Here is a 21,589-nt window from a genome sequence, read left to right as displayed (position 1 = left end):
CAACTTGGCGTTTACAAGTCACTCACAAAAGAAGTTCATCTGTTTGTAATACATATTTATAAGCCGCCTGACAAGAATTACACCGCTGCAGTTGGAAGATCATGCCCTATTCCTGTCATAGGCTGTGCAGCCATAGTAACTGAGTGCTTGCAAAGCATTAGTTTCCGAGCGGGGTTCGAATTCTGAGCCACTGGCTTATCATTTGCACCAGTGGTCAGAATCATGAATGCGGTCAGCTATAGGTAGTCAGCGTTGTATGTTCAACCTCTTATTCTTTGTTCAATCTTGGACCCACATAAGTTTTAATTTGAGATGCATACAGCAAACATGTTGATGTTTATCCTTTCTCCGAACTATGTCGGATTGTAAATACTGGAAGCTTTCATACTATCTCCTTCTATCAATCTGCAAACCCTAAATTTGGTTCCTAATCTAGGCCATTGAAGTGAAAACAAGGCCGGTAAAGGATAGTAATGATTTTGGCTATCACATATTGGAATGTTAGAACGGGAGAGAACAGAGACAGACAGAAGAAAATAGAAAGATGGAAAAGAGTCTAGATTATCTGGATATTGTATGTTTGTAAGTTGCGAGATATAATGTGCCAGATTCCATCATTGTCAGTATGTATTTACCTAGTAATTTACCTAGGCAGCTGGACATCTAAGCCAGGACTACGTGGAATATACAAGACCATGTTAGCTGACCTCCTGCCTCTGTGGCAGCCGCAGTAAAAGAGGTGCTTCGCCTCTAGATACTCTCCAAAAATTGGTCTCTTCCAAAATGTCGTCCGCAATTACCCACCACCATCTGTTAACAAATTCCTCCTGCATCTCCCAGCCCCTACGATCCCAGGGAGTCTTTCCCCACACCCTCAGTTTTCCAGATATCATATCATTCCAAATTTCTATGGGCTGAACGATATCGCCAGCACGAAGGAGATTGTCTCTGAATTGGGGAAACGGGAGAAAATCAATGTACGGCAAATGAGGCTTGCTTTCTTGAAGCGCTGTTGGTGTGAGTGCAGGCGGAGTACGTACGGAAGGGTGAATATGAATTCCAGGAATAAGCTTGCTGCAGTCGATGGCAAGTATGTATTTGTTTGTTAACAGAGCTGCCAGTGTCAACATTCCTGGTATATTCAGACTTAGATCGTTTGTGAGTGAAGGCAGCGGTATTAAGTTTCCACTCCCATCTTTTTGAGCACTTGAGTCCGTTAATCTCTGCCTAAAATAGAAGAATGAGCTTCACTGTAAAGGTAGAAAGACGTACAAAAGTGGTTCATCTTTAAGCCTTTCCAGAAAATTACAATCTGGAACAGTTGATGCTAACTTTTGTAAAAACGCAGAAGCAGAAAGATGCGAAAAGTCTGAAGTAGCCGATGCTTTTATCGGCCCTGAATTCTTTTCTTTTGGGTGCTCGATACCAGGACTGTTAGTCTTCGAAGGCGACTTGACTTCATTTGGTGGTGAAGATGGTGCCGCTCTTGATCTTTTCCGCCGCCCATATTTTGCTCCTAGGTGCGTTTATTAGTCAAAAAGGCTAATACCCATTAGATAGCAGCAGTCTACGAACGATGGGCTCTTTGAGCAAGCCTATTTTGTACCCGTTTCCTTTCGGCTTTGTTGGTGATGTGCGTCCAATCGTCTTCGACAGTTGATTTGATGAATCGCCTCCATTGACTCGGCATCCTGATACTCTCCTGTGATGCCGAATATGTATGTATATATATATACTCTATTTTGTGCGCGAAAGCCGCTCAACCTTTCTGACCACTGTTAGCTGCTTAGTATTGAGAGGTAGGATGAGAGGAGTAGTAGCCATGGCAGCCGAACTATTGGGCGCGACGGCGCGTCCTATCATTTCTAATGGTCAGAAAATCGTGTTCGTGGTCAGAAAATGGGGATTACCTAAGTTGTGTAAGAATGATTACAAAATGTGTTCACTAGGTAGCATAAACAAATAGATATTACTACACAATAACACAGTGCTCTACAGCGCGTCTGGCTCCTAATCTAACGCGACTCATTGCATCATGTACGTTGTGGGCCGACCTACTAATCATTTATTCTGTTCGAATGACTGCCTCCTACCAAATCGCAATGCTTATTTGGCCGACTGAGGGGATTTATTGTATTCCAGCCCCAGAAGCACGACAGCGAAGTACCCTCGGCAGCGAGGACCAACTATAGCGCAGCTTAAAATACATATACGTGCTTTGAAACATTGAAAGGAAGAAAACATTTAGCAAAAATGTCGGATAAATGATACAAGGGGATGAAGAACGGGCATAATCGTCATGGTATTCAGAATATCGTACTTGGCATCAAGTCATACAACTGTAAATTTGATGGCAATACTACCATATACATCTTCACAGCCAATCATAAATTCTCAAAACAGACTATAGAGAGCACCCACTATTAGACTAGCGGACAAGGGCAGTTTGATCCCCTGACTCGCTCATCCACATTTCTGCCTTGAGTGAAACGAATATAATAGAGCTATTGAAAAGGCCGAGGAAGAAGCTTGATACTGGGCCTTGACCAACATGAACTATCATGCGTGTGCTCCTATTATCGTCGGTAGCAAATTATTGATCTCCGAAGCCGAATTAGGTGGCTGACTTGCAATATTAGAAGACTAAAACAGTATGAGAAAAAGTGAGTCATGAGAAGTAAAAAATGAATATACTTAGTACAGTAAAAAGCTACTTGAAGGATAGCGAAGCTTTACATTTGACTGAAGGCCGCTCCAAGAACAGTCGCCCCCCATAATATCATGTCTAACTTTTTCTTGTTGGGCCTTTAAATTATTGTCACATGAAACCTTATCAACGTTTGCAAAAAAGCGCTCAATCATCTCGCCCGCTGTGTTAAATGCAGATGCAATAAATCTATTCTTAAAAAAAAAATTGGTGGAAAAGTAAAACGGTTCAAATCGAATGTGAAAGTAGTAATTCATGTGATTGGCAATGACTGGTTTGCAAAAGCTTTTATCATGGAAAGTACGCAATTAAAATGCATTTTCATGAGACAAAATGAACCTCATGCATTATTTGCGAATGCAAAATGGCACAATTCTTTCTCTTTCTCTTTTTGGAATGTGAGACTCAAGTAAACGCACCCGAATGTCTTTAGAAGCTTTTATTTATGGTTTGTTTGTATATTTCTTTCCTCCCCGTTGTACTAATTTGGCAAAGATATGGGTCTATCTAATATATTTTACACGCACACTGACAATTTAGGCAGTTGCCAATTGCAGAATATGCCTAAAAATGTAGCCGAGCCTTGAATTACATGTACTCGTTCTGTATTCTCGAACAATAGGCCATGAAGGCTTAGTTGGCCCAGATTGTCTCCCAAATAGATTGAAAATTTATAATTTGCCCCATTAAATGGAATCATTCGCATCCATCAAACCCTTGCAGTTGCTGTTTTCAGAATAGAAGGCCAGAGACGACCCCTTAGTGTGCACGGAGCCATTCCTCACGATCCTGCAATGCAGTAGATCGACTCCACGGAGATCGATACCGGAACCTTCGAAAGAGATTTCTAATACCATTGTAGTGAATGTAACCTCTATCAATACGTATATATGTGGTCTATCCATAGCCATTGCACTCAAATTGCTCTACTATAGCCCAATCGACTATCCACACTACAGCGCAATTATTTAATTTCCAAGCTATCTCGGACATACACGTTCAAAATGACAGTCAACTCCCGTTTAAATGTCATCCTTGGAGCGGGCAATGTACATAACACCAACTGTAAATATAAAAGGGTTCTTTTGCTGATGTGTATATAGCTTGGAGATCGAAAAATCGACAAAACAGTCCGTTATGATACGCCTGACGAGGTAAATGCGTATCTCAACGCTTTCTACAATCGCGGCTACCGGCAGATTGATACCGCGCGTGTATACTCGACCGGCGCACCAGGCACATCGGAACCCCGACTCGGCGCTGTTGGAGCTGGTAAAAGATTCACTATTGATACTAAAGTGCTTTCTCGAGAGCCCGGAAGTCACGAGCGGGACAAGATTGCCCAGGAAGTTGAGGCATCTCTCAAAGCCTTGCAAATTGATCAGATCAATATTCTATATCTGCACCAGCCTGACCGAACCACTCCTTTTGAAGAAACATGCGAAGCTATTGATGCGGCTTATAAAGAGGGAAAATTCAAGAAATTTGGACTATCTAATTTTAGAGCCGATGAAGTCAAGCAGATTCTCGAAATTTGCGATCGCCGTTCGTTCGTAAAACCCAGTGTTTACGAAGGACAGTACAACCCAGTTGTCCGAGGAGGAGAGAAGGAATTGTTCCCTCTCTTGCGCAAGCACAACATTTCCTTCTACGCATGGAGGCAAGCATTTGTTTCATGTTACCGTCTCCTTTAGCTTTTCAATGGCTAGAATGAGTAGCTAACATATAAATGCTCGATAATAGCCCTGCGGGAGGAGGCTTCTTTGCTGGAAACCACAAGAATGCTGTATCAGGTGGCCGCTTTGACAAATCCGTGAGTCCCACTCTTTCTCACTTTGGATAGCCGCGGCATCTATTCTAACAGAGATAGACCTTCCTGGGTGCTATTTACTCGGCACTGTATTTGAAGCCTGCAATCGAAGCAGCAACCGAGAACGCCCTGGCGGTGGCTGCTAAGCATGGAGTTAGTGGTCATGCTGCGGCGTTAAGATGGACTGCTTACCATAGCGTCCTTGACCCGAAATACGACGATGCGGTTATCATTGGCTCGTCTACGGTGGATCAGCTCAACTCAAACCTCGATGTCATTGAGCAGGGACCCCTTCCGAAAGACATTGTCGAGGCTATCAACGCCCTGTACAACGAAGTGGGCGAAGAAGAGATTCCGTATCACTTCTAGACGAGTTTGTCAGCTCGATTACGTGAGGCAGAATCTTGTGACTAAGCAGACAGAGATGTACTCGGCAATTCATGCGCCTGAGCTGCTTTAGGAAACTGCATGGCTTGGCATTTCAACTCTAGTATAGCGCAAAGTTACATTTCGGACTTCGCAAATAGTCTCTCTAGAAGTTTAAGGATTTATCACCTGAAATACACCCTCTCTTCGTCTCAAACGCTCTCTTACAGTGGTGAGCAATCTGCACATGATTCCAAATGACTCGTTGAGCTGCATTTAAATATTAGTCTTCTTTGCAATAAGCGATTACAATGGCTTCGCCGCAGCAGAAGCAAAGCATACACTTCATCTACCTCACAGATCCAACTAAAGATAGTGCGATATCGAGTCACAGAGCCGCAAAATCACATGCTGCGCGTCATGGCCATGCAAGGGTGCGTAGGCAGCGAATGAACGACTTCCACCAGAAGAAAGATAAACGTGAAGGGGACAATCAGGCACCACATGCGTCCGCCTCAGGCTCAGACTCAACGGTAAGCGTTCGCCGTGCGGGACCTGCGGAAGCTTCAAGCTCGAGTCACCACGCAAATGAAGGTGGTCGTGAAATAATTTTATATCCTCCTCGCCCATCTCAGCCGCTCGTTTTGGAAACTACACCGGTTTCTTCACTTCCTAAAAACTTATACTCGGTTCATGGACTTGAGTTTAACAAGACGGAGCAATATCTTTTACACCACTGTAAGTACCCAGCTCTCGTTCCACACATCTCTTTGGCTGATCATTTAATTTGTATCATCTTAGATGTCACCTGGGTTATCCCGTTTGGCAAGCGACACTGCAGAAAATACACAAATTCTGATGTATGGAAACGCTTCATGCTCAGGGAACTGATTCCTCTCGCGCTGTCAAACCCCGGATTGCTCACCGCCATCTTGCTCGCTGCTTGCCGTAGTCTTTTTAAGCAAGATCAAAATAATTACTATGTAGAGTTGGCTACTTTTTACAAGTTGGCTTGCTTACGGTCTATGAGTCAACAACTCGCAGCGGAAGATCGCCGGGTTGGCGATCCAGAGATTGCCCAGGCTGCGCTGCTCGCTGCAGATGAGGTAAGCTACATGTTCTGCTTACAAGTATGTCACTGGGCGGATGCTGAAAATTGTGTTTGGCAGCTCAATATTGGGGATAGAAGTACGTCAAAGCAGCACATGGATGCCGCTAAACGCATGGTTGATATGAAAGGAGGAAATGATAAGCTTGGCTTGAATGGCTTTCTCAGTGCTCTAGTAGATACCTTGACCTGCGCAATAGCACTTCAGAATCCAATTGGTGGGTCTCCCAATCTCTCGATCTTGTATATTGCCTCTTCTAACTTCAAGCCTAGATTGTCATAACTGAGAGAGATGATGAAAGTGTAGTTATATTGAGAAGTGTCTGTTCCCTAGGTAGCCTAGTTGCCAAGTCGCAGAAATACTTGCATATTAAATCTCCGAGATCCACTCTGTGATACTAGGTCATCGTTTCCCTTTTAAGCAGTACGCTTTCAAATTACACTAGGCCTACAAGATGAGTAGATGGATGAATAATTGAAAGCACACTGTAGATCGAGCTTTCATCTGAAGCGACATGCATCAAAATTGGCTGCTTGATTCATAGACAAGGGGTATTATAAAAGATACCAGAAGCTGTTACAAATCGTAAAGTTCAAGAGCGAGAAGAGGGAAAAGCTTACATATACACGTGGCCAAAATAGGAAAGTGCCCAATGTATGACCCTTATAATGGATGGTCGCATATGGCGTGGATTGCAATACTACCGATCGTGGCTAACTCACACCATACAAACGGTACGTCACCCCCAACAAGTGTGAAAACATTAAGATTTTTTAGTATGCATCCTCACAATGGTGTTACTGTTGAATAGAACTCAATATGGAAAATTCTAGTAGGTATTGCAGTTACGATTGCCACATCTCGGGGCAGGACATAACGTGGTTAATACAAACATGTGTATTTGCTATTTAGATGATTGCAAGATCAAATGGAACATTTATAACAAAACAGTTCGCTTTATGTCCTGATCTTAGATCCATCAGCTGTACCGGTGGATCGCTGATAGGACAAATCCAATGGAGCTGATTAAAGTAAGACAGTAAGTAGCGAAATAGACGGGACAACCAGACGTTATTGATGGATTCAAAGAACATAACAATACCTGCCATTTGACTTGTCCCTGTTATTTATACCTTAGATTGCATGCTGTTATTGGAGGATTAACAAAATGTCAATATACTTTATGGAAGAGTAGCAGCACCCCGTCTCTTATTAACGCCGTTCTGAATATCGGATTTTAGTTTTTAGTAATCCTGGTAGGAGATCACGCAAAATGAGTCAGGTATCAAGTATCAACATACACCGAATATTTTATTGCAGCTGATTAAAATCACTCTGCTATTACGTACTCTAATATCGCCCCAAACTAATACGGTCTGCAAAGAATCAGAGTGCGCGCGCCCTTGGGTCTCAAGCTGCCTAAAAGGGTAAGAGGAGGCCCTTTAAATTAGTTGGATTACCTGCATAGGTATAGTTACTCCCAGTTTTATCAAAGATGAAAACGCCTAAGGTGATAGGGTTTTAGATGGCTGCTGCTGCGATAACTTTGCTACAACTATAGAAATAGGCATACGAAGAGTTTTTTGTGTGGTGGCAGTATGATCAGCTGAATATAGCGTGGTATGTAACGTTGGAGCAGCGAATTCTGCCGCACTTTCTAGACTAGCTACTATGCTTATGTGGGCATTGGACTTTTCTTGACAAGCCGTCCCTCGATATAATTTCATTTCATTTCATTCTTTCGTTACAAAAAAAAAAAAAAACCTCTTTTGTTCAATACCGTCATGATCGGCTATCTCTGCCAAACGTTTACATTTTATAAGTCTAGAGCCATGATGGTTGCAGACTAAGGCTAATCATGAAAAGACAAAACGTATATAAATTCTAGGGTAATCACAGTACAAGCAAGTATATACCAAGAGCAAAGCTCGAATGCGTTCAATGGTGTATATAATGCTCGTATAAAAATAGCAATGACCAGGTACACTTGGAACCGCCTCGGACATGCCCTTGAGCTGACCCAAATTGTCTGCATCAGTGCGGGCAGAGTCCGAGCTCCTGCCTCTTCCATGATCGTTGCAGGGATATGTAAGAAAGGTGGCAAAATTACGGGGATTTCTTTTACAGCCGCTCTCCACAAGTATCTAATGCGGTATATGAAGGCTGCGGGAAATAGCAAGCGCTCAGTTTAAATTCCGTCGGCATGTCTGTATCGGGGAGGAGCTGAGATCTCTCAAGACAAGGCAGCAATGGACAAACATCGCGATGCCCCGAGACTCCACAATGACTTGCACGCAGGGGCTTGGCTGGGCAAAGTTGCGCATGAACCACAGAGACAAGGTCATGTGGCTTGGCTGCAATGTATCCCAGATGCAGAAGCTGTACAAGTAATTTAATTTATCGGGCTGTATGCATCTGAGATTAGTATTTTCCGCTGCTACTGCATCCGCATCTAGCAACCCAGAATCTGGAGATTCGGTAGTCCAAACGATCTTAACGTTTTGCATTCGATAAGCTGTCTTGTAAACAAGACAACATGATTCTAGAAATGGCTCTAATAGGCACTAGAAAATGAGTGAACCTCTACCTAAATTGTTGGGCAGATGAGTCAGTAAGCACTTTACAACCTCGTGTTAGACCGTATCACCCGTGCTCAGTAATCTATTGGGTCCGACTTTCACGTACCGAGTAATATCAACGCCGATCATCATTATGGTGACTCTGTTAGCAACTCGGTCGTAACATCGCCAGGTCTTACTCATACAGTACGAGAAGAAAGTGTATTATTGGCTACTTTCCCCGAGAATTTTGAATTAACAGTGCTGGACTTGGCAAACTGAAACTCGGCACGTCCTTACAAAGCGAAGGCTTACAGTAGATGCCATTACCTGCCAATTGGGGCTACTCTCTTGCAGCACTAAGTGGGATTTGGCCGTAGGAGGTGCCGAGGCTGAGCTAAGACTACGTGCCCCTGACTACCAGAGCCTCTTCGTATGCCTAACTTCGCCCTAAACTCCACCAATTGGGGCGGTTCGGGGCAGCTGTTCGACCGCCTACACCCGAAATGTAGTTGACAAGGTTGGTAGTATACAGTCTCATCAGCTGGATGGACTAATTATTTCCAACGTTCGTGTAGTATGGGACTCGCAAATCCGGCTTCATCCGTGCAGATCTTCGCCCTATGGGACTGTGCTTCCACTTACAACGTTTCTGAGCTACATCGACCTGCATGGCGCATCTCAGTGGTACAACAAAAGGTCAAAAAGTAGTTGTCGTATGTTTTGTAGGGTGCCTCTTGTAGTATTACTACAGATCTAAGATATTGAGATCGAGATCGACTTTTCGCGTAGTGAGCACTCGGTATACTACCGAGCTATTGGCGCTGCCTGAGCGTAGCGTAGCATTTCGGAACATTTTTATCCGACCCAAAATGGGAGGATTCGCCCTTCTAACGGTACTTGTTGTAGCTTACTATTCTCGGGCGCCTAATATACAACTGTGTCTGAATTGGTAGTAGCTTCAAACCCATCTCGAAGTTTTGACAAGCTAAAGAACTGGACCTTGCACGATTGCCTAGATTGGAAGCTTGATGATATGCCAGCCCGCTGGTAAACATCTAACTCGATTAAGAACTTACAGTTGTCGACAAACGGAACACAAAGTAAGCCCTACAACAATGTAATAATAATCTTGAGACGAGGTTTGCTGGAAGAGGAAGTTGGAATCAAATTCACGAATAGGCATTTTGAAGCTCATCAGTAACAGTCGTGAATATATAATGAGCAGATATCTCGCTCCTCGATTCAATCCTCATCACTCTCACAAGAACAAGATCAGCATCGCCAGCTATTCAGCAGCTTCAATCAACTGATACACTCCTCCACAAACTTAACAATCAGTCAAAATGGTCAAATCAGTATGTAGGAATCATCTACCGCATCTTGAACTCAGCTAATAACTTGTTTAGGCTGTTGTTGCTTCTCTGCTGCTTGGCGCCGCCATGGCCACGCCTTACCCTCCCTCTATTGGCAAAGGCCCTACCGCGCCCGTCCCTGACACCGTTGATTTCTCTCCCAAGAAGCCCAACGGTGGCAACTACATGCCCTCAAAGTCCAGCAAGGCTCCGGCTTCCAAGACTTCTGATGCACCCGCGGCCAATGGCGGCAAGCTCAGAGTGAGAGCCACGGGAGAGCAAGTCACTAACGGCCTTGCCCGATTCGATAACTCCAACATCACAGATGGCGTTGGTGACGGCGTCGACCAGTACACCATGTACTTCGGCGATGGAAGCACTGGCGCCGGTTGGCCTGATCAGAGCCGATGGGTCTCCTTCGAGAACATGTTCAACAACTACAAGAACCAGATGTTTGCTTCTTGCCAAAACTTGGCGACTCCCCAGGCCAATGACAGTGGCCCAGAAGTGGTATGTGGTCAAGGCCTCGTTTTAATGGTAGCGGCAAGCAGAAACTAATTGACTATTATAGGGTGCTATCTGGGATGGTATTCAAATGGCCGCTGCCGCCACTGGTGTCGACCACCGTATGATCTTGGCTATCATTATGCAGGAGTCTCACGGCTGTGTCCGTGTCAACACCTCCAACTTTGGAGTCCGAAACCCCGGCCTGATGCAAGATCACAATGGCGCTGCCACTTGCAACGACGTCGATGCCAATGGCAACCTTATTGTCCAGAACCCCTGCCCCTCAGCAACCATCTACCAGATGATCAGCGAGGGCACTGCTGGTACCAACGACGGCGATGGCATTGCCAACTGCATCAACGAGTCTGGCCGAAGCGATGTTTCGGCTTATTACCGAGCTGCTCGTATTTACAACTCGGGCTCCATTTTCGCCGGCACTGGCAACCTTCAGGATGGCATTGCTACTCACTGCTATGCTAGTGATATTGCCAACCGACTGACCGGCTGGGTCAATGCAGCAAGCCAGTGCAACTGCGATAACGACCCCAGCAGCTGTGGCATTGTTACCAACTAAGAAACGCTGATGCTTGTTTGTCCATATTCGATACAGTTGACGTACATATTTTTTTGGTTTCTTGGTAACTTATTTATCTCATATGAGTGTAAATACTTGGGATTTGTAAATAGCATTGTTTTATGAGTACATTTATATGAAAAGTTTATTGCTATTATGCTTGAGTCTACGCTTGAGGATTTGAACATTGTGCTAGTAGCTGGGAATTGCACCACATTTGAGGCCTCAGACTGCGCTTGGACAAATTAATGTTGAGCAAATTATAGCAAAAGAAAGGAAGAAAACGAGAAAAACGAGAAAAACCTGGAAAATCTGGAAAACCTGGAAAACCTGGAAAACCTGGCCAATTGGCTACTTGTCAAGGTAGCATCTAAACCTAGTTGCTCCTGTACTTTTAAACATTCTAATCCAAGCAAGCTGCTGTACTTTGCCTAGTCTAGGCTTACTTTCGCTTTAAAATATACTCAGTAGCATCATGACAGGCCTGACGCAGTGTTAGTAGCCAACAACACCCATGTTTATGCTTTGTAAAATATTTAGTGGCCGTTAGTTTATTACGCTGTGGTGAAAGGTCCCATATTGGACATCTTGTTCAAGTATTATAATGAGGAATATACCTTCTGAAATATACCTCGTTGTATCTTGTCCAAGGTAATGTTGTTAAACCGACCCTGACCCGCCGATTAGGATTCCTCTCTCTTTTCCATGTTTATAAATTTCTTTCAAATGAACACTTTCCGTGGGTGAGCTGGTTTGTACATAGGGACATATGTAGCAGCGCGATGATGCTTATAAACTCATGTGACGTACCGTATATTACTTAACGAGATGACATCTTCGTATTGTCACGGTATAGTGATAGAGGCAGTCTAGATAATCCTTTTAAAAGCTTACAAGCACTGTTAGATAGCCTGTCGCGATCTAGTGGTCTCCAAGCAAGACGAAGCTCATGTGCCAAGCGATCAGAAGCAGCTTTCAGTTGAAGGAAGCCTTTTTCTCTTTTTACTCTATCATCTATAGTCTTTATCCTTATTCTCTTAGTAAGTGATGATTAAGAAACGGGATTGAGGCGTTTTTTGGGTTGTAGCTCCGACAACTGTTAGCCCGCCATATGGTAAGCAATTTAATTTACATATCTATCATCCTTCTGCTCTTGGAAAAGCCTTCATGTAACGCATTGACTTTGCATGCTAATGTGGCTCAATCCCTATATAGCGCCTGTAACCCACATACAATGTCACAAGGTTCTCAACTTTTGCCAGAAATGGTTTGAAGTCGGATAGTTAGTCAAACCGGCGGCGAACTCTGCCAAAGTCCGATAGATCCACCAAGAGCTTGCTCTTGAATATAAAAGAGACAATAGCTCTTAAGTATACAAAGCATTTCAAAGTCACACTACGACATAAAGCTTCAAGAAGTTTTCTATCAAAATGCAATTCCATCTTATCTTCACCGTCTTGGTTGGCGCTGCTTACGCCGCCGCCACCCTTACACCAGCTGACTGCGACTGTGTGAGTAGATTGACTATATCTCTAATTCATTGGGCAAAGCGCTAACTTGAGAGAGTAGTTCACCGTTTGCGACGTAAGATAACGGGCTACAATGGTCCAAGCATAGTAACAATATCTAACAACTTTGCTTAGAGCGACCTCCACGACGCCGGCAACTGTTATAACTCCAACATTGGGTGCGGAACTTTCGAGGAGCCCACCTGCTGCGAAATTTGTGGATGCAACTGCCCTGTAAGGCTAATGATCAAATTCTCGCTTGCAGCAATACTAACAAGTATTTACAATTAGTAAACTTAATCCAGCTGGAACTCACGGATGTAACGCTAGATAAGGTATGTGATTAGAACGCGAGGGAGTCCCTATAGGACAAATTGGGAGGCTTGGAAGAAACTTGTGGACGGGGTTTGGCGGCGTTACAGCCAAGAACGTAGCTTCCAAGGTATCCATAGAAGGCTAAATTATAGCATAGATATAAGCATTTAAAATAAACCCTAAATTTCGTGCTTGATATCCAGATCACATTAAGAATGCAATTGATGTCGACACTGGCGGTGAAGGGGGCCATAGCATCTTGTCCATTACAAGCTAAATGGTAATAATAATACATCACTTTAGCTTCGCGTACTTACGGAAGTACATACTACCTCTATTGGAACGCATGCATGCTCCCCACCTAAAGAAATGCCAGCAGTTCTTCAAACTAGAAGGAAATGCAATTTGCCGGGTAATTTTCAAGGCACGAATATCATGTTTCGCAGCAACCGGAAGTCGGTATGGCGCTAAAGAGTGAATTTTGCAGCGGAAGTCGGCCAATGCCACCGGACTTTGGAAGGAAAATGCAAGACAAATGGCAACATCGGCATGAAGAACAATTTTTGCCTAAGCAAGAATATTCACAACTCATGGTAACACGAGGATCCTGTATCCATTAAAAAGGAAATACTAAAAATAGAAGCAAAGAACAGAAGCGGCAAAATGAATACTAAAACAGCATTACAAGCGAGCGGCTTTACAGGGCTAGTCAAGCGCTATTTTCATGAGCAAGTTATCCGCCGTTTGCAGATCGCTTGATTGTTTGCCCAGCCCCTACCTTTTTACGTCCACATCTGACGCTCTTATATTCTCTTAGAAGCAAGATATAGCAGTCAAAATCATAATTACATTCCTATAATAAGAGACTCTACTGGAAACCAGCAGTTTTACTACCTGCTTGGCTTGCTAGACTTCTCTGCTGAGCATTCAATCTCTCCTCAAACTTTGCTGTAAAACGCTTAACTTCCAGATGTTGTAAGTAGTCATATTTCATCGCGCCGTCATCTTACTACCTGTGAATATTATTGGAGGATCTAATTTACTCCGATATCCTCTCGGCTAATGTTGAGTCTACTGCCAAGATTTGTATTGTGGGGGAGCCTTCTAATCAAGAGAGGAGTAGCATTATTCGGTGCTCAATGAACCGAGCTTTGATCTCGCTTAGTTACTGTAGCCCAAAATTATATAAACATTGACTTATTCTTGCTTAGGCTCTATAGGAACCAATGTCAGGAGTTTACCTAATTTTCAGCCGATTTGTGATCAATAATCGACGTTTCGCCCACATCGAGTTGATAACCTATTCGGTCGATCAAGGTATACGGTCTATTTTGATGAAAAACAGCCCTTTTCCCTCTGCTAGTTGGATTTTGCCGCGGACTCTCGGCATGCAAACAAATTGCTTGTTTTATACAAAGATAATGCGCCAATATCGTTCTATTGCTCCTACATGATGATTGAACAATACACCGATATACTAAGATTATATGCTAAGATTCGCTACTCAATTTGACAATAAAAGGATAAGTCCTACTGAACAAAATATCTTGACTGGTAAAAATATATAAAATGTTATCATATAAAGATCTAGTGATTAGAAAGCTTCAAGCTATTTTGCTCCGCTGTAGGAAGTGATAAATGCGTAAATAATGTAAAAGAGCCATGTATGTTGTGTCTCACTGACTTAAGCTACTCGAGTGCTCTTTCAACTTGAAAGTGAAGTCCCATGATAGATAAAATGCATTAGAAAGATAGATACTGTCACCCTAGTCTTTGGGGATGCTCTTGCGCTGAAGGAAAATGATTTGCTTCGCTCACTTCCGTGATATTCGCGATCTAGTACATTCGGCCTCGTGAAGTTTTATACTAGTCTGAATAGTGCGTAGAATGCGGCCTACGCGTAAGTTTCACGCGATTAGCGGAATCTCTACTGTTGTCCTTCACGGTTCAGAACAGACTAGGCATAAATCTCATGATACACTTTCCTATAGCGAGCAAGATTGATCAGGCCATTGCGTACCTGTACTATCTTAATTAAGCAGGCTTACAACGGAAATAATGAGTTAAATTGTTATCATCTATCTTAAGAATCGCTACTTTCTATAAGTGGATAGTTACTGATGTGCGAAACCATGATCGCTGTGTATCTTCTAACATGTCGTCTATCATTCTTTAGTATCGTTCATCACAGTCTCTTGCGGGATAGTCTCTTTAGCATTTCAAAGCTATTGTAATTGCATTTGCAAGCGGGTTCCATTGAGAAGAAGTATCTGATAGCGTATTCGCTTTCTGCTTCTAAAGCGCTGTACCCCATAGCAGGCTTTAATATAAGTGGGTTGGGGCGGGGCGTGCTCCGGAAAGATTCCCAGAAAAGGAAAACCGTGCCAAATACTTCGATGTCACACGGTTGTCTAGAACTCAGGGTTCTACTTGTTGGAGTTGAAATATCTCAATGCTGTGAGCATCAACTTGGATTTATGGGATTAAGACATTTAAATCCGAGGACAGCGGATTTAATCATGTTAATGAGAAAGGGAAAAAAAAAAAGGTCGCTTGGTGAAGAATCGGGACTCTGGGGATAAGTATATAAAGCATTTGGATCTGCTGTGGTGCGGCAGTCTTTTCGCAACTACATTCACAACAACAAACAAATCTACACACCTTATCATCATATAAACATGCCGGCTACATTTTCCACCCCCAAAAAGCCATTGACATGGTTGATCACCGGATGCTCATCCGGCTTTGGGCTATCGTTAGCCCGCGTCGTTCAAGCAAACGGACATCACTTGATTGCCTCGTCTCGCAATCCTTCCAGCTCACCCGATCTTGTTTCTGAAATTGAAAACAAAGGCGGTAAATGGATCCAATTAGATGTCAACGCTTTTGACTGTGATAAAGTCATAGAAGAGCTAGAACAGCATGGACAGCCCGTGGATGTTCTCGTCAACAACGCTGGATATTGTATCTACAATCCCGTTGAATGCTTCACGGACAATGAAGTTCGCGCCTTAATGGAGACATTATACTTTGGCCCAAGCCGTCTCATTCGAACTGCGGTTAAGCATATGCGCCAGCGGCGATTTGGCATCATTGTCAACATGAGCAGCGGCGCAGCTCTGGAGTCGAATCCTTCAATGGGTGCTTATGCGGCCGGCAAAGGCGCATTAGACTGTACGTAAAGTTATTTCATTTTTCATTATTATCTAGATAGATATACTAAATAGCATTTAGGTATGTCGAAAGCGCTTGCAAAAGAAGTCGAGGCGTTCAACGTTCGAGTCTTGACCGTGCTCCTTGGGACTTTCAATACCGGCATGGGCAACGCTACAGTGCTGGGTAAGAACCCACCGCCGGAGGACTATAAAGGATCATTTTCGGAAAAGATCATGGACGTGATGTCCACCGGGAAGTTTGCGCCTAATGGAGATAAAGATAAAGCTATGAAAGCCGTCTACGAGGTTGTTGTAGGAGAAGGCGTTGGTAAAGGTCATGAAGCAGAAACCGCGCTTCCTTTAGGCCAAGATTTGGCCGCCAGGATCAACGTTGTCCAAGGATCCTTATCTCATGCCTTGGATGTATTTGGGAGTGTGTGCAACAATGTCTACCTGGAAAAGAACTGAGCTTGAGGCATACAGACAGGTTTCCATATCCTCAACTTATCTTTTTTATAATAGGCTTAATTAATAAATTGAAGTCATTCCGGAAGTCAGCCCTTGAATAGTGTATGTTGAACAAATGGGGGGGCCCAGTAACGCATATATAGCTACCTAGTTTGTGGTCTTATACTATTCGTACTAATAGCTAGGCGCGCAGGATCATTATCAACGATATACAAATGCCGCGCGATGTACATGTGCATATCTTGCTTTGACATTTACGCCGACTTATGCTATTTATGCTACAGCTCTCGTAAAAAATTGCTCTTATTTAGCATAATGTGATTTGACTATATTATCTCGCTAATAACGAGACACTAATTTTCGCGACAATGAATCTAAGCCTTCTGTTTCGCAAGTATGGTCTTGGTCTTGGATACCACATTTTCCTCATTCCAGATACTGTTCACGCTCGGATGCTCAATCACGGCGTTGGCCCACTTATAGAAGTTGGGAGTTCTAGTAGGCAAATCTTTGATCAAGCTCTCTGGTCCAACGCCGTTCTTCGGCAGAGCCAGTAGTCTCAGGATAAAGGAGCCAGTAAGGACCTGTTTCCAGAGTTAGTACGGTATCTTCTATCTTCCAAGTTCATGCAACATACTTCGGCCAGTGTCAATGTTTTACTTCCTCCAAAATACGGAGCCGCGTCGCTCAACAGAGGTTCAACTTCCTTCTCAAGCTGCTTCAAAAACTCCTGGGAGGCGGCTTCAGCCTCTTCGTCTGTTTTGGCAAAGAGAGCTTTGTGGTATTGAGAGTTTGCCTTGGTGAAAAATGTATCGACAAAGAAATTCACTCGAGCACGAGCAAGAGCTGCTTCTGGCGTGCCACCAGTGGGGACTAAATGCGATGGGTGAGCATCAGCTAGAAATTGGGCGACGATCCCAGATTCGGTGATGATCTGGCCGTTGTACGAAAGGCTGGGAACAAGACCGCGGGGATTGATAGCCAGGTATTCTTGTGTACGAGGAACGCTCAGGTCAATGATTTCTTCCTCAAATGGCAACTTCAGCTCATTCAATGCAATATGAGCCCGGTGAGCCCCTGTCACTCCATATTAGCGCAATTACACACATGCACTGTATAGAGCAAGCAACCTACAAGGGCAGCCATGATTGGTATAGAGCTTGATAGTTGCAGCCATTTCGTGCGAAAAGTAATTGCTAACTGTGTGCAGGTTATCCGCTCAATGTATTAAATAAAAAAGATAAAGCTATCATCTCATGCAAAGTCGAAAGACAAGAAGATGCCGTCCTCTTTATAGGCAAGTAATGCGTGATCGGTGCACACCTTGATGCAATTTCCCGCTTTTGATGCTTTATAATACGCTCGAGTACCCCGCACAGGCCGCTGAGTGGCTGATTTTCAGATAAAGCTTCACACTCGAAAGCACATGTTTGGGACTTCCTTTTGTTAGGTAAGCGGATGAGAGTTGTCCATCGTTGCGCAATTATTTGGAATTGGTACTACTCAACATATGGGGCGATAAACCGCTTTGTGAGTTTCTGTGTTATATCTATTTCTTTTATAAGGAGTAAACTCTCATTCGCAGCCTGCTATACCCAAAACAGTTTCGCAAGTGGCCTGTAGCAATCGCTATGATGAGAAGATGTTCGTCATTCTCCTAAGCACTTCTCGTTTTAAGGCCCTGTATTCCGCCAAAGTTCTCGTCACGGCGTCTTTATTCTCGTTCGCGCGTCGTAAGAGGTAAAAGATGCAGTCATTCAGCGTACCCCATGTAAGACATTTATATACTTCAGTAGCCGCGAATCGCTTGCCGGACGTGTCTTCCCTATTCATCTGAAGAAGTGTCAAGCTTACTTCATCTGCCATTCCTAGTAATTGGCCATATTGAATTCGAATGAGAGGTAATTGGGCATGCATTCGGGATTTTTGCAGCTGTTGTGCCTTGAGAGTACTTGGGAGGTTATGAGTTGCAAGAAATAGCTCCAGTTTCGGAGAGTTGAAAGCCTCGTCTTGTGTCCAATCCGCATATTTCCCTTGAATAAGGCCCTCGGCAATACTGTCGTAAGATATGTCTGTCCCTTCTTTTGTATCTTGTATGAGATGACGAGGCTCCGTGCTCATATATGCGCCGCGGACCAATTTAATGCCGATAACGAACTGTTCTTCCCTCGCCTTATGTAAATGATCAAGAAGGATTCGTGGCGTTGACTTTAAATAGCCTTGGTACGTGTTGAATACGACAGCTACGCCACCTCGGTTATAACGGCGCATCAGATTTAAAGCAACTTCGTCTATGCCTGGTTGAACATGGTGCTGCTCTGCATCTAAGAACACATTTACGTGGCGACTAATTGCTTCATCGCAGACATCGAGCAGAGCGCTCTCCATCTGTTCAGGAAGAGGTTTTCCAGAAGAAAGAGCAGTGGTTACCGCTTCCCCAGCTCCAGTTAATCTGTTGCCCCAAATTTGTTAGGATACTATTTGCATTGAAGAGGGAAAATCTTACTTTAATGCCAAAAAGTCGCCATCGCCGATCATCCTGACAGTTTGTAATACGCCTTGATGCCAAGCCATAGTCTCGCTGTCAACACCTTTTGACTCATCATTGGACAAATCCTTCTCGCTGGAAGACTTCCCTGAGGTTTCCTTGGCGTAAGTCAAGATTACGCCGCGGAATCCCATATTCTTTATGTTTTGGATCGTAGCTTTCACTTCACGGGCGTTTTCTCCTGCGCAGAAGTGGTTATACAGAAGGTTTTTCAGTATAGTATGCAAGATACGGTTTCTCTCCATGTTGAAGAGAGGGCCTCGCGGTTTAGATAGAAAGTTCAGGATGGACAGCCCGGGAGTAAGCAGCAACGGGTGGCTAGTAACCCCGGCCACCAACAAAGACCTTATAAGCATCCTAGATGGGAGAAGAGAATGCGGTGGCAACATTTTTACGGCTCTGGCCAACAACCGAACGGAGATCTAGATACAATAATCCGTGCTAAATTTGAGAAAACACCTCCCCACGAGGTGCGTCTCAACACTGCCGTCGGTATGGCCAGTCCTCTGTGTATGTTGCAATAGTTAGAATCTACCCCGCAAGTTCAACGAGAATGCAGTATTGCGAGCGTTAGGTAATCCGTACCCGCACTGATGTTAAGTAGTCGTTTGCGACGATATGATGGGCTAGGAAATAGACTAGCAGCCGAGTTGGTTGCGATTGCTAATACGCTACTTTATCCAGTGAATAATGTCATGTATTCAACAGCCAAAACTGCATGATAGAGAATGCCTCTTTAGCATCTATAAGCCGTTGAAACCTGTGAAGGTCAAGTCAAATATACGTCATTAAATGATAACCCGACAGATGATGAAGAAATTATACGCCGGTACTAATGTTTCTTTTTTACGTTCCAAAGAGGAGCATGTCAAATACGGTCCATTGGTCAAATCAATGAAAGCGTATTTAATGTTCTATATTCTCTTCTTCATAATGTCGACTAATTGAACCAAACGTTATTGAGCAGCCAGAGCACTCCCGCCCACTGTTCCTGGACAACAGGCCAAATATTTGCTGGAGGCAGGACAAAGCCACCTTGGCTAGATGTCACTGGATCTAATTCTAGAGTCCAAGAGTGATCCGCGCCATAAGCGCCGTAATGGTGGTCACGGCCATTACCAGCCGAATAATACTCAATATCACAGCCTGCTCCATACTGGTATGTTTCATTGCGGCTGTCGAATGCTTGTACAGCATTAGCAAAACCCTCTGCAACATCAAGCATCCGAGGAAGCGTAGCTGGGTACTGAGAGGTGTTGCATGTCCATCCGGGTGGCGTTAAAATCTTTTGGCCATAACTGTGAAGGTCAATGTATGATCGAATTCCCTTCCGTGATGCTCCTAGTTTGTCTGAGAGGCCTGATAACACGATATTTTCAGGGGTATCACCCGGGCTCAGACCCTGGAAAGTTTCATCGCATGGATCTGTAGATGCGGCTCCCGTGCCTGGCTCACCACCCCACTCAAATTTCCAGTTACGGTTGAGATCTGTTCCAACACAGGTAGTGTTGCTGCGAGGCAGGCGATTCTTCCTCCACATACGATCAGTGGTTTGAGTATAGTAGAAGCCTGCGTGGGGTAGACAGGAACGGTATTAGCATTTTGTAAGAGGCTATTAACTCAAGACTCTACTTACCATCGGGATTGTGAAATGGAACAAGCCAGAAGTCATAGTAGTCGAGGATTCTCGTTATATCTGAGTTCCTTGATTTGTGTCCGTTAATGAGCTGCCACGCCCAGTATTCGATTACCTGAAAACTTCCTATTAGATTGTATAGAATGTATAGGATGCGGGGCAAATATACCAATGTTGTAATCCATTCTCTTGCGTGGACCGTGGAATGCCACAAAATGATGGGCTTATCTCCCTTGATGCCCTTATCGCCAAAGAAGTGGAAAGCATATATGGTACGGTTCTCGTACGAAGAACCAATATCATACTTTTTAGAATTCCTTGGAAAGGCAGCCAATAGGTCATCCCAGTATTGGAGGTGATCGTCATACGCATGATATGAATCATACCAGCTCAAATCTGGTAGCTCGCCAACTTTGTGTAGTGAGCGCTTGTAAGTTGGCGTCTTGCTTTCATCCCGGATTTGTGATCCAATGTCATCACTCAGTAGACGAGCATTGAGTCCTAGTTCGTTGAAACTGCGGACTTCATTGGGCGGAATAATGACCTCGAATCCACGAGAAGTGACCTCTGTATGGTACGTGGCAAATCGTTTCGTGAGAAATTCAGCTTCTTTCTGGTCCGCAGCTCTTATTCTGTAAAGATGGTGCCCATCGTAACTGACTTTAGTCGTACGTGGACTTGGTGAGTCTGTTTCTAGAGAGCGCGATGCCACCAGAGGCGCCAGGAGAGCCAGAGTTGCTAGGAGCTTCATGATTCTAGCCACCACCTAGGTGATGCGATGGTTGCCTTTCAGGATGCAGCGGCTGAGATGAAGAGATTCGAACAAGCAGATGAAGCCCATCTTTATACTCATACGTTTCCAATGCATCATACAATTCTACGAAGAGAAATGTCGGCCGAGAATTATACCGAGATGGTAGAATACTATCACTAGAGACAAAAACTTACAACATGCGACGAGTGACAGAGAAAT

At 44.0% G+C, this 21,589-nt stretch overlaps 8 protein-coding genes across 8 annotated transcripts; 5 read left to right on the top strand and 3 right to left on the bottom strand.

Annotated features, from left to right (window-relative positions):
• Positions 1–3,711: 3,711 nt before the first annotated feature.
• TrAtP1_005181 (uncharacterized protein) lies at positions 3,712–4,886 on the top strand (the record flags this gene model as incomplete). The annotated part of the gene is made up of 4 exons (XM_066112612.1): positions 3,712–3,756; positions 3,811–4,256; positions 4,451–4,520; positions 4,578–4,886. 4 exons carry the CDS (start codon positions 3,712–3,714, stop codon positions 4,884–4,886), a joined length of 870 nt encoding a protein of 289 aa, XP_065968697.1.
• A 165-nt stretch (positions 4,887–5,051) lies between these two features.
• TrAtP1_005180 (uncharacterized protein) lies at positions 5,052–6,320 on the top strand. The gene is made up of 4 exons (XM_014093425.2): positions 5,052–5,621; positions 5,685–5,989; positions 6,053–6,209; positions 6,265–6,320. The coding sequence occupies exons 1-4, from the start codon at positions 5,195–5,197 to the stop codon at positions 6,276–6,278; spliced, it is 903 nt and encodes a 300-aa protein (XP_013948900.1). The 5' UTR covers positions 5,052–5,194; the 3' UTR covers positions 6,279–6,320.
• A 3,576-nt stretch (positions 6,321–9,896) lies between these two features.
• Positions 9,897–10,986, top strand: TrAtP1_005179 (uncharacterized protein; the record flags this gene model as incomplete). The annotated part of the gene is made up of 3 exons (XM_014093424.2): positions 9,897–9,908; positions 9,960–10,415; positions 10,477–10,986. 3 exons carry the CDS (start codon positions 9,897–9,899, stop codon positions 10,984–10,986), a joined length of 978 nt encoding a protein of 325 aa, XP_013948899.2.
• A 1,430-nt stretch (positions 10,987–12,416) lies between these two features.
• TrAtP1_005178 (uncharacterized protein) lies at positions 12,417–12,788 on the top strand (the record flags this gene model as incomplete). Its single annotated transcript, XM_066112611.1, has 4 exons — positions 12,417–12,497; positions 12,556–12,570; positions 12,630–12,728; positions 12,786–12,788. 4 exons carry the CDS (start codon positions 12,417–12,419, stop codon positions 12,786–12,788), a joined length of 198 nt encoding a protein of 65 aa, XP_065968696.1.
• A 2,699-nt stretch (positions 12,789–15,487) lies between these two features.
• On the top strand, positions 15,488–16,432 carry TrAtP1_005177 (uncharacterized protein; the record flags this gene model as incomplete). Its single annotated transcript, XM_014093423.1, has 2 exons — positions 15,488–15,983; positions 16,044–16,432. The coding sequence occupies 2 exons, from the start codon at positions 15,488–15,490 to the stop codon at positions 16,430–16,432; spliced, it is 885 nt and encodes a 294-aa protein (XP_013948898.1).
• Positions 16,433–16,555: 123 nt separating this feature from the next.
• On the bottom strand, positions 16,556–17,725 carry TrAtP1_005176 (uncharacterized protein). The gene is made up of 3 exons (XM_014093422.2): positions 17,567–17,725; positions 17,070–17,509; positions 16,556–17,016 (listed from the first exon to the last, which is right to left on the bottom strand). Exons 1-3 carry the CDS (start codon positions 17,607–17,609, stop codon positions 16,807–16,809), a joined length of 693 nt encoding a protein of 230 aa, XP_013948897.1. The 5' UTR covers positions 17,610–17,725; the 3' UTR covers positions 16,556–16,806.
• Positions 17,726–17,750: 25 nt separating this feature from the next.
• Positions 17,751–19,495, bottom strand: TrAtP1_005175 (uncharacterized protein). The gene is made up of 2 exons (XM_014093421.2): positions 18,939–19,495; positions 17,751–18,884 (listed from the first exon to the last, which is right to left on the bottom strand). The coding sequence occupies exons 1-2, from the start codon at positions 19,367–19,369 to the stop codon at positions 18,062–18,064; spliced, it is 1,254 nt and encodes a 417-aa protein (XP_013948896.1). The 5' UTR covers positions 19,370–19,495; the 3' UTR covers positions 17,751–18,061.
• Positions 19,496–19,748: 253 nt separating this feature from the next.
• On the bottom strand, positions 19,749–21,536 carry TrAtP1_005174 (uncharacterized protein). Its single transcript, XM_014093420.2, has 3 exons — positions 20,786–21,536; positions 20,617–20,731; positions 19,749–20,549 (listed from the first exon to the last, which is right to left on the bottom strand). The coding sequence occupies exons 1-3, from the start codon at positions 21,365–21,367 to the stop codon at positions 19,921–19,923; spliced, it is 1,326 nt and encodes a 441-aa protein (XP_013948895.1). The 5' UTR covers positions 21,368–21,536; the 3' UTR covers positions 19,749–19,920.
• Between the last annotated feature and the right edge of the window lie 53 nt (positions 21,537–21,589).

The sequence above is a fragment of the Trichoderma atroviride genome, chromosome 2 (genome assembly GCF_020647795.1).
Source record: "Trichoderma atroviride chromosome 2, complete sequence".
NCBI lineage: Eukaryota > Fungi > Ascomycota > Sordariomycetes > Hypocreales > Hypocreaceae > Trichoderma > Trichoderma atroviride.
Note: the sequence above shows the minus strand (reverse complement) of the source record. Positions and strands in the feature narration are given on the sequence as shown.

What these genes read in the sequence shown, in the direction of transcription:
- TrAtP1_005180 (XM_014093425.2), top strand. Translation starts at nt 5,195, where the DNA reads ATGGCTTCGCCGCAGCAGAAGCAAAGCATACACTTCATCTACCTCACA. An exon ending in GCAATATCTTTTACACCACT is followed by an intron (nt 5,622 to 5,684) that starts GTAAGTACCCAG and finishes GTATCATCTTAG; the next exon opens with ATGTCACCTGGGTTATCCCG. An exon ending in CGCTGCTCGCTGCAGATGAG is followed by an intron (nt 5,990 to 6,052) that starts GTAAGCTACATG and finishes TGTGTTTGGCAG; the next exon opens with CTCAATATTGGGGATAGAAG.
- TrAtP1_005176 (XM_014093422.2), bottom strand. Translation starts at nt 17,609, where the DNA reads ATGGCTGCAACTATCAAGCTCTATACCAATCATGGCTGCCCTT. An exon ending in TACCAATCATGGCTGCCCTT is followed by an intron (nt 17,510 to 17,566) that starts GTAGGTTGCTTG and finishes ATGGAGTGACAG; the next exon opens with GGGCTCACCGGGCTCATATT. An exon ending in AAACATTGACACTGGCCGAA is followed by an intron (nt 17,017 to 17,069) that starts GTATGTTGCATG and finishes CTCTGGAAACAG; the next exon opens with GTCCTTACTGGCTCCTTTAT.
- TrAtP1_005175 (XM_014093421.2), bottom strand. Translation starts at nt 19,369, where the DNA reads ATGTTGCCACCGCATTCTCTTCTCCCATCTAGGATGCTTATAAGGTCT. An exon ending in GGCGACTTTTTGGCATTAAA is followed by an intron (nt 18,885 to 18,938) that starts GTAAGATTTTCC and finishes TTGGGGCAACAG; the next exon opens with ATTAACTGGAGCTGGGGAAG.
- TrAtP1_005174 (XM_014093420.2), bottom strand. Translation starts at nt 21,367, where the DNA reads ATGAAGCTCCTAGCAACTCTGGCTCTCCTGGCGCCTCTGGTGGCATCG. An exon ending in GAGAATGGATTACAACATTG is followed by an intron (nt 20,732 to 20,785) that starts GTATATTTGCCC and finishes GGAAGTTTTCAG; the next exon opens with GTAATCGAATACTGGGCGTG. An exon ending in TCCATTTCACAATCCCGATG is followed by an intron (nt 20,550 to 20,616) that starts GTAAGTAGAGTC and finishes TACCCCACGCAG; the next exon opens with GCTTCTACTATACTCAAACC.